The sequence below is a fragment of the Aquarana catesbeiana genome, linkage group LG04 (genome assembly GCF_042186555.1).
Source record: "Aquarana catesbeiana isolate 2022-GZ linkage group LG04, ASM4218655v1, whole genome shotgun sequence".
NCBI lineage: Eukaryota > Metazoa > Chordata > Amphibia > Anura > Ranidae > Aquarana > Aquarana catesbeiana.
In genome coordinates this window covers 644,792,415-644,803,353 of record NC_133327.1, presented here as the reverse complement: position 1 = coordinate 644,803,353, position 10,939 = coordinate 644,792,415, and the positions used below count along the sequence as shown (strand labels likewise).

Sequence of the window (10,939 nt, the reverse complement as noted above, 5' to 3'; positions counted from 1 at the left end):
CCTCCTGAATGACTTGCCTGGCAGTGCTCCCAACTGTCCTCTTTCCTGCTCCTCTTCTAGGACACCTCTCAATGACCGTGTAATGAGAGGCTCCCTCCCAGCCTGAGGTACACCCCCCCCCCCTGAAAGGGGGTTTCCTCAGCCTACAACAGTTGGCTCAAACTTGTCTTTCATACACACGGTCACACAAATGTTGGCCAACAATTACGAATGTAGTGACGTACTAGACGTACTATGTGGTTTTTCAGCTCTTTTGCGTCACCCTTTGGGCTCCTTTTGCTAGTTCCGTGTTAGTAGAAGTTTGGTGAGTGTTGGTTCACGCTTTTCTTTTCATGTTTTTCAGTTAGTTTCTGAACGGCTGTTCATCAACCAGACATGTTCCGTAATTGGAGAAGATAACGTGTTATTTATTATTGGCCATGGAGTTATTGCTTTGACATTATTTTTTGGGTTGAAAAATAATGATTTGATTTGGTATATTTTCTATATTTTTGGATGTATAGAATGCACTTTTTGGTTATATTATTCCTGATATCACTAGAAAAAAAAAAGCCTTTGACAATTCGCTTGCAATAACTCCATCAGTATCACCAGCAAAGCATCTTCATTATTATCCCATTAAAGAAGAAGAGAATGTGCGCTGCATTTCTAGATTTCATAATTTGCCACGTCACGAATGTTAATTTTCCATTACGAATGCTAGTTTACAAGACCGACCGCTTCCGGCTCGTCCTTGCTTCGGAGCACGCGTATTTGTACTTTGGACTTTTGTCCGACGGACTTGTGTACACACGCTCAGAAAATCCGACAACAGACATTTGTTGGCGGAAAATTTGAGAACATGCTAGCCAACATTTGTTGGCGGAAAATCCGCCAACAATTGTCCGATGGAACGTACACACGGTCGGACTTTCCGCCAACAAGCTCACATCCAACATTTCCCATCGGAAAGTCCGATCGTGTCTACGAGGCATAACAATCCATCATTCAGTTCTTCCACCCGACAACTCCTCCCACAGCAGGCTGACCATGGGTATGTATAGGAGGCCTGCCCCCTGCCAATCCTAGTTGGGGATTGGTCAGGGCTCCCACATACACCCCATGTCACTCCAACTCTCTGCCCTGCCTCCTTTCCAGAACCTTCTGAAAACCAGAGGAGGCGCCCAAGAGCTGAAGCACATGTCAGTCACCTGCTGCTACAATAAACCACTCCCCTGCCCCCAGATCAAAACAAACAGGCCTAGCTCACAGCATAGGCCTGCCTAAATTTACCTGCGCTGACAGTACAAAAACAAACCCACTACACTAGCACCTGCCTACCTAAGGTAGAGGGTGCTACACTTTTCTTACTACTGCATTCTAAGTACAGGACATGCTTTGTTAAAGTGGTGGTAAAGGCACAAGTTTTTTACCTTCATGCATTCTATTCTCTCCATCCAGCGATGTCCATGAGAGCCTTGGCTCTCCGGGGACTCGCACTCCTGATTGGCTTTTGGCATCAGCGAGAGCCATTGGCTCCCGCTGCTGTCAATCACAGCCAGTGAGCCAATCAGGAGACAGAGTGGGCGGTAGCGCACCTGCATAGATGCCCCCACAGTAAGCTGCTTGCTGTGGGGGCACCCGGAAGGACAGAGGGGCGCCAACGAGGGACCTGAGAAGAGGAGGTTCCAGGCTGCTCTGTGCAAAACCATTACACAGAGCCGTATAACATGTTTGTTATTAAAAACAAAAATACAAAAAAAAAAACAAGACTTTAATATCACTTTAAGGTTAGCTGTGTGTAGTAAAGGACATGCAATAGAACAGTTTTATTTTATTAAAATGAGTGTACTGAGGTCTGCACTGTCTGTCACATACTGGCTTGTGGCACAGTCATTAAAGCATATGGCCATTTAAGTCCCTCCCACTGTTGATGCAATTTGACCACAGCGCCTGCTATATTACCACCAACCATTTTTCTTGGGGGGGTGAATAAAAATGACCAGCCCCGGGTGTCAGATGTGCTAGCTACGCCACTGAATATAGTGTATTTCTCCACAAAAAAAAAAAGTAGGACATAGCGGCAGATTTTTCACACATATGCGTATAAACGCATGTAAACCTGCACAAATGTGGATACTTTAGGCACGTATTGTACACAGGATCTTCTAGCTCTGCCAGCAGTAGTATGTGCTGCTCCAGTGATCTCCATGAGTGTCTGGGTTCTGTGCCGAGCGTCTGCCCTGCTGCATAGTGAACACAGGAGGTCGCTCTCCAAGAACGGGCGCCATTTTACAGAATGCCTCGCATCTTCCTCCATGAATACATGGCATTCTTTGATTGGACGGGAAGGAGATTGTGATGTCATCTCTCCACCCCATCCAATCAGCGAAGGCCTTGCATTCAATTAAAAAAGGTTTTCTGTGAATGGCAGCAGAGCGGAGCAAGCAACCTCCTGTGTTCAATGGGCACGGGACCTGGAAGATATAACAGATTTTATCATGTCCATGTATGGAGGATACATCTCCCAGCACAGGATACAGAAAGATCTGGATGCATTATGAACCCCTTTATCACAGTGCTATGCATGCAGCAGGTGGGGGAGCATTAATGCCCCGCCACCTCATATATGTGCGCTTGTACTGCTCTCCATCTGTGTCCCTGGGACTGTCAGGTTTTTCTTGCTGTCTGTGTGTCATTGGGGAGATTCCCCTTCTCTACTGACCCTGCTGGCTATTGTCACAGTAACAGGAGGTGATGGGAAATCTACAATCTTTCTTGTTGTCCCCAGAACAGGAAGAGAGGGGACATCTCTCAATGGGGACACCTGTCTAAGCAGGATGTTTATTGAGATTTCCTCTCACTTCCTGTTCTGTCCCCATTCCTCCAACATCACACAGAGAACTACAAATCCCAGCATGGGATAGATGTATACACCGCGCAGGATGAGGGATGTGCACTCCCAGCATGTTCCCTCTCCTACACCGCATACCCTCCATGCTGGGACTTGTAGTCACACAGACAGCTGGGACCTCCGACGTCCGCTCCGGGATAGGCTGTCTCCTACGTGACGTGTTTCCGCTTCCGGTCCGTCTATTGCTCAGTGAAGATGGCGTCCTCTGTACCGGAGGCCGAGGATTCCGGGACTGACAGCGAGCTGCTGGCCTGCTCCGCCCGGGATGTGGCGCTGGTAAGTGACCCCTCCGTGTACCGGGGCCCCTGAGTATGAGCCAGGGCCCCACCATCACCACACTGCCAGCTTCTAGAAGGATCCAACTGCACCCTATTCCTTACCCACTGCACATCTGTGTCACCTGTCCTACCCACTGCACCACCCCCACTACACACCTCTGTCCTGTGTGCCACCTGTCCTACCCACTGCATACCTCTGTGCCACCTGTTCTACCCACTGCACCACCCCTACTACCCACCTCTGTCCTGTGTGCCACCTGTCCTACCCACTGCATACCTCTGTGCCACCTGTCCTACCCACTGTATACCTCTGTGCCACCTGTCCTACCCACTGCACCACCCCCACTACACACCTCTGTCCTGTGTGCCACCTGTCCTACCCACTGCATACCTCTGTGCCACCTGTCCTACCCACTGTATACCTCTGTGCCACCTGTCCTACCCACTGCATACCTCTGTGCCACCTGTTCTACCCACTGCACCACCCCTACTACCCACCTCTGTCCTGTGTGCCACCTGTCCTACCCACTGCTCTACCTCTACTACCCCCCCACATACCCCTGTCCTGTGTGCCACCTGTTCTACCCAGTGCACCACCTCTCTTACCCACCACAGCTCACACCTCTGTCCTGTGTGCCACCTGTCCTACCCACTGCACCACCTCTACTACCTACCACCCTCCCTCCTGTGTGCCACCTGTCCTACCCACTGCACCACCTCTACTACCTACCACACACCCCCTCCTGTGTGCCACCTGTCCTACCCACTGCACCACCTCTACTACCTACCACACACACCCTCCTGTGTGCCACCTGTCCTACCCACTGCACCACCTCTACTACCCACCTCACACCTCTGTCCTGTGTGCCACCTGTCCTACCCAGTGCACCACCTCTCCTACCCACCGCACACCTCTGTCCTGTGTGCCACCTGACCTACCCACTGCACCACCTCTACTACTCACTGCACACCTCTGTCCTGTGTGCCACCTGACCTACCCACTGCACCACCTCTACTACCTACCGCACCTCTGTCCTGTGTGCCACCAGTCCTACCCACTGCACCACCTCTACTACCTACCGCACCTCTGTCCTGTGTGCCACCAGTCCTACCCACTGCACCACCTCTACTACCCACTGCACCTCACACTTCTGTCCTGTGTGCCACCAGTCCTACCCACTGCACCAACTCTACTACCCACCGCACCTCTGTCTTGTGTGCCACCTGTCCTACCCACTGCACCTCACATGTCTGTCCTGTGTGCCACCTGTCCTACCCAGTGCACCACCTCTCTACCCACCGCACCTCACACCTCTATCCTGTGTGCCACCTGTCCTACCCACTGCACCACCTCTACTACCTACCACACACCCCCTCCTGTGTGCCACCTGTCCTACCCACTGCACCACCTCTACTACCCACCTCACACCTCTGTCCTGTGTGCCACCTGTCCTACCCAGTGCACAACCTCTCCCTACCCACCGCACCTCACACCTCTGTCCTGTGTGCCACCTGACCTACCCACTGCACCACCTCTATTACCCACTGCACACCTCTGTCCTGTGTGCCACCTGACCTACCCACTGCACCATCTCTACTACCCACCGCACCTCTGTCCTGTGTGCCACCTGACCTACCCACTGCACCACCTCTACTACCCACCGCACCTCTGTCCTGTGTGCCACCTGACCTACCCACTGCACCACCTCTACTACCCACCGCACCTCTGTCCTGTGTGCCACCTGACCTACCCACTGCACCACCTCTACTACCCACCGCACCTCTGTCCTGTGTGCCACCTGACCTACCCACTGCACCACCTCTACTACCCACCGCACCTCTGTCCTCTGCGCCACCTCTACTACCCACTGCACCTCACACTTTTGTCCTGTGTGCCACCAGTCCTACCCACTGCACCAACTCTACTACCCACCGCACCTCTGTCTTGTGTGCCACCTGTCCTACCCACTGCACCACCTGTCCTACCCACCGTATCATTTCCTCTACTCACTGCACCTCCTTTCCTACCTACTGTGCAGTCTTGTGTATTCACTACACCTCTTATCTACTGTACCATCTCCCCTACTTACTGAATTTCTTCTCCTGCCCACTGAACATCTGCCCTACTCACTGTACCATCTTCCCTATGTATTCCACTTCTTCACTTACCCACTATACCATCTCCTCCTTATCGCTGCATCTCCCCTACTCACTGCACCTTCTCTCCTACCCACTGTACCATTTCTACTACTCACTCTCCCTTCTATTCCACCCACTGTACAATGTCCCTGCTCACTGCTCCACCTGCACTATCCTATGTACCACCTGTGTTACTCCAGAAATGTCTTACCTACCCACCACACCTTTGTCCAAATCCTCCGCCTCATCTGTCATACTTGCTGTGTATGTATTGTGTCTCCTCTCCAACTCATTGCACTATCTTCTCTATTATTTGTAGCACCTGGCCTAACCACTGCACCCTCTGCCTCACTGTACCACACACCCGTTTTCTGCTCTGCCTGCTTTATTCCATGCACCATCTGACATGCTGGGGTTGATTTACTAAAGGCAGATAGACTGTTTACATGGGAAGTTTCCCAGAGCTGAGTGATTGAGAAGTTTCACTTTGCAAAAAAATGTCCAATCATATGCAAGGAGAAAAAGTGAAAGTGAAACAGTATTCCTCTTCTGCTGATTGAAGGACACAGCCAGATCTCTAGATTGTCACCCATGATTGAGGCCGGGTTCACACATATGTGAATTGGATTCAGGTTTCCCAGCATCCGAATCGCATCACAGGAGAGTGTGACCGGCTCTCTATGAATCTGGATCACACAGCTCCGGGGCGGCCGCAGTACACATTTAAAAGGGGTCCTGTTCGTCTTTGGTTCCGATTCAGGTGCAAATCCAGGCAGAAATTCGGACCCGATTCACACCTGAATTGGTGAACAGGGACTCCCTGCTGTGACCCGCGGCTGCAACATATGTGAACCAAGCCTAAAGCCTTGTACACACGATCGGATTTTCCGACGGGAAATGTGTGATGAGAGGAGCTGTTGGCGGAAAAATCCACCCGTTTGTACGCTCCATCGGACAATTGTCGGATTTTCCGCGGACAAATGTTGGATGGCAGGCTTTAAAATTTTACACGGACAAATGTCTGTTGTCGGATTTTCTGAGCGTGTGTACACAAGTCCGTCAGACAAAAGTCCAAAGTACAAACACACATGATCGGAAGCAAGGATGAGCCAGAAGCGGTCGGTCTTGTAAACTAGCATTTGTAATGGAGAATTGACATTCGTGACGTGGCAAATTATGAAATCTTGAAATGCAGCGCACAATTCTCTTCTTCTGTAATGGGATAATAATGAAGCTGCTTTGCTGGTGATACTGATGGAGTTTTTGCAAACATAATATTCAAAGGCTTTTTTTTCTAGTGATATCAAGAACATTATTATGCTTTTTTTTTTTTTTTTTTTTTTTTTTTTGGGGCAAGTTACCACAACACATTATCCTGTAGTTTTTAAGATCAAAGATACAACTATGTTGGTGTCCCTTGTCAATTTTACATTGTATTCTTTAAAATGTAACTGCCTACTCCCAAAATGTCATTTGAAGTAAAACACACAGAGAAGTATTATTCTCCACAATTTTTTTTATTGTGCATTAAAAAAAGAAAACAAATAAAATTAGACGTGCTATCTGCCAATAGAACTTAACCAAAAAGTGCATTCTAGCATCTATGCAGGTGCAGCAGGCAACATGTCATAATCTATGGCAGCCTGCAGCTGGATGGAGCTAAATGCACAATGTCTGAAACACAGGGAGGGGCGCACTGCAGCAGGAAAGCCCTGTGTGCAAGGGACCTAACAATAATTGATAGTTTTATATTTACATTACTCAAGTCACCTTACATACAAAGAAAAAAAGCCAATAGATTCTGTAAGAGTGCCTGATTCAGAGCCTAATATCAGCTTCTTTATTCCTCATTCACACGACAAAATTGTTCAAGCTGCCGCAGAAATCCAGCAAATTTTTGAAGATGGACTCTCAGGCAGATGTGGATATTTGCAGCCACTTAGCGCCTGTACAAAGCAATGACAATCTGTCAGTGGCTTCAGCTTTTCTCCAGTGTCCAGATTTGATCATATGTGGAGTGACGCGGTTAGGGACAGTTGATCGCTCTAAGGAAATGTAGCCTTGCAGTAGCTCTCCGAGTGAAACCCAACATTGCTTCCTGGGATTAGTGTAACATAGCAATCCAAGAAGGCAGTGAGTTACTTAGACCCCTTTCACACTGAGACACTTTTCAGGCGATTTTACGCTAAAAAAAAGCACCTGAAAAGATCATAAAAACCTATTTCCGTTAAAATCAATGAATGCTTTCATACTAGGACAGTGCGCTGCCAGGGAAGTGAAAAAAACATCCCTCTCCATTAAAATGAATGGAAAGCTCTTCAAAATAGCTCAGTGTTTTACCGGCAGTTTACCGGGGGGGGGGGGGGGGGGGGGGGGGGAGTTAACACAGAAATCCGTCACGTGTGCAGATGTTTCGCCGGTCTTTGCCAGATCCCACATAAATGGAAGATACCGCCGGCGTATCTGCACACATGGAGGATAATTGAAAATATTTTGAAAAATGGCAGAGTAGAAGAGGGGCGGAGAGGAGATTTATTCAGAGGTTTAATTCCGCTTTAAAAACCGAGTGCAATGCACGCAGTGATAATGCGATGGATTTTTAGGGGTTAAAACAGGTGGTGAGGAGGCAAAATAACGATTCCTTACAGCCTGTCAAACACCTCTGAAAAGTAGTCTACCAGGGATTGATTTTCAAAGAGCATTGTTATTGTAAACATTTTAACAAAAATAATTATCTTTATTGATACAGTAGCATAACAGTTCTAATTGGATGTACTATTTTCTACAAAAATGCCAATAAAAGAATGAAATACAAAGCGAAGTACCAGACCTAAAAAGCCAGCAACTGCTGACATTTATCATCCTCTTCCCCACAGATGCCCCATAGAGGGTTCTCTCACGCACCGCAGAAGCCCCATTAATCGCTCTCACCCGGAGATGGCCCTATGCTCAATCTCCTTCTGGCGTCCATATATACAGTTTTGGCAACCCTCTATAAATTACCACTATGCCTTACAAAAGCCAGGCATAGCAGTTTTTTGTTTGAGACTCTGTCACCAACACCATATCACCAACCTAAAAAATTACAGCGAAAATACAGGAAATCAAGTACTTTGCATGGTTACTGGCAGCATTTTTTTTTCCTTATGTAAATTAAAGTGGTTCTAAAGCCTTAAAGTTTTTTTCCTTACTGCATTCTCTGCATTAAGGTAAAAATCCTTCTGTGCACAGGATGCCCCCCAGATACTGCCGGCGTATCTGTGCACACATGGAGGATTATTGAATGTTGGCGATAACTGAGCTCAATCTCGATCAGCTCTGTGCAAAATGGGGAGTACTCGGAATGGTCCGGTGTGGAAAGTGGGGTCCCCCAAGGATCTGTGCTGGGACCAATCCTGTTTAATTAATTCATAAACAAGCTCGAGGATGGATAAACGTCTCAATCTCAGTATTTGCGGACGATACTAAGCTAATCAGGGCAATAACTTCTAGGCAGGATGTGGAAACCTCGCAAGAAGACCTAAACAAATAAATGGGGTGGACAACTACAGGGCAATTGAGGTTTATTGTTGAAAAATGTAAGGTAATGCATTTGGGTGCCAAAAATATATGAATGCAAGTTACTTGCTAGGGGAGAACCTCTGGGGGAATCTAGGATGGAAAAGGACCTGGGGGTCCTAGTAGATGACAGGCTCAGTAATGGCATGCAATGCCAGGCTGCTGCGAGCAAAGCCAACAGAATATTGGCATGCATTAAAAGGGAAATCACTCCAGAGATAAAACGATAATTCTCCCATTCTACAAGACTCTGGTCCGGCCGCATCTGGAATATACTGTCCAGTTCTGGGCACCAGTCCTCAGGAAGGATTTGCTGGGGCTGGAGAGAGTCCAGAGAAGGGCAACAAAGCTAATAAAGGGACTAGAGGACCTCCGCTATGGGGAAAGACTACAAGCATTGAACCTATTCCCGCTTGAGAGGGTATATGATATCGAAGTACAAATACCATACTTTTCAACGAAAGGGAATTTAAGGACACGCGGTCATTCACTAAAATTAGAAGAGAAGCGTAAACTGCATAGAGGGTTCTTACTGTCAGAGCGGCAAGGATGTGGAATTCTCTTCCACAAGCAGTGGTATTAGCAGGGAGCATCGATAATTTCAAAAACTATTAGATGGGCATCTTAACCACAACATACAGGGCTATACGATGTACTATTGACATAAACACAAGCACACACACACAGGTTGAACTGGGTGGACCTGTGTCTTTTTTTTAACCTTACCGACTATATAACAAGAGCAGTGGCTCTCTCCTTTCTCTCTCTTCTCAGAGAGGGTCAGTTGAGTCACCCCTCTGAATTTGCTGAGGCTGTTGACATCATATCTATGATGGCTCAGCCCAGGAGCAGTCTTTGTGCTTTTTGATGTCTTCTTAAGGGAAGTTTTTACAGGTAAATAACATAAATAGAATACAATGAAGTCATGTATAATTTTATGGGAATACTTTTGTTAAAATAAACGGTCTGGCAACTGGGTCTCTTTGGAGCTGAACTCGCAGAATAAGAAACCATGTACCCTTGCACTGCCCCCCCCCCCCCCCCCCCCCCCCAATCCATGCAAGGGCTAATTTCTCATTTAGGGATGCAAAGATAAGCTCTATTGCTTGCCATATCCCTGGCCCTGGCAGACTCCAGCGCTGTTCTCAAGCTCGAGGCTGTGGGCAGTCCCTTGTCGCCATCACTTGCAGTGCAGGATTAATAACCCTGCATTGTGAGTGAGGGGGATAGCCTATAACCACAGCCTAAAGTACTTTAGAAAGAATTCTATGAAGGACCAGTCACATGGATTGAGGAAGCCTGCTGTAGCCAGGAATAAGGCAAGTAATGCAGCTTATCCCTGCACCCCTATTCTAACGAGCATTCAACATTTTGAAGTACAGGGGGCCCCTGCTATAAGCGTAGATTTTGTCTCATTCCCAGAGTTGAGGTTTAATCACAAATCCACACACCAGCCTCTTGTCAGATGTGCAGCTGATGAACACTGCTGGAAAAGCAAGATGTGACTTCTCATGCTTTGTGTGTCATCTGACATGACACATAGCTCAGGGGAAACCGGGTGCTTTCTGCTTGCTTAAAAAATATGTCTAGAGCTCAAAGGGCTACATCCTGCTATAGTAGCATTTTCTTCAATCATCAGTGACCACCTTTACTTTAACAGCTACATTTAGGAAATATAGAATATTAGGACCAGTGTGTGGCCACTCTGTATGTGTCATAGCTGGGAGGAGGTGAACCAGGAGAAACTCTGCTGCCATGATGAAGTGTTGAGTTCCCCCATTCATATGTGTTTTTTGTCTTTAATAGAAATGGCTCCAAGCAACTGATCTGCCTAAAGAAGTCTACCAGCATCTCGCCCACTATGTCCCTCAAATATACTGCCGACAGGCAGACCCAGTTACTGATCATGAAGAAATGCTAGCACAGCATGTCCTCCTGGGACCATTGGAGTGGTATGTGTGCGGAGAAGACCCAGCCATCGGGTTTCACAAGTTGGAACAAGCAAATAAACCCTCCCAGCTCTGTGGCCGTGTGTTTAAAGTGGGTGAACCAACTTACTCCTGCAGGTGGG

At 47.8% G+C, this 10,939-nt stretch overlaps 1 protein-coding gene across 1 annotated transcript in view; it reads left to right on the top strand.

The window, feature by feature from the left end:
* Positions 1-3,052: 3,052 nt before the first annotated feature.
* Positions 3,053-10,939, top strand: part of UBR2 (ubiquitin protein ligase E3 component n-recognin 2) — a gene marked incomplete in the record, with an annotated part of 138,529 nt that continues 130,642 nt past the window's right edge. The window contains 2 exon segments of the mRNA XM_073628435.1: positions 3,053-3,169; positions 10,675-10,934. Of these exon segments, the coding sequence (XP_073484536.1) occupies positions 3,089-3,169; positions 10,675-10,934 (341 nt within the window).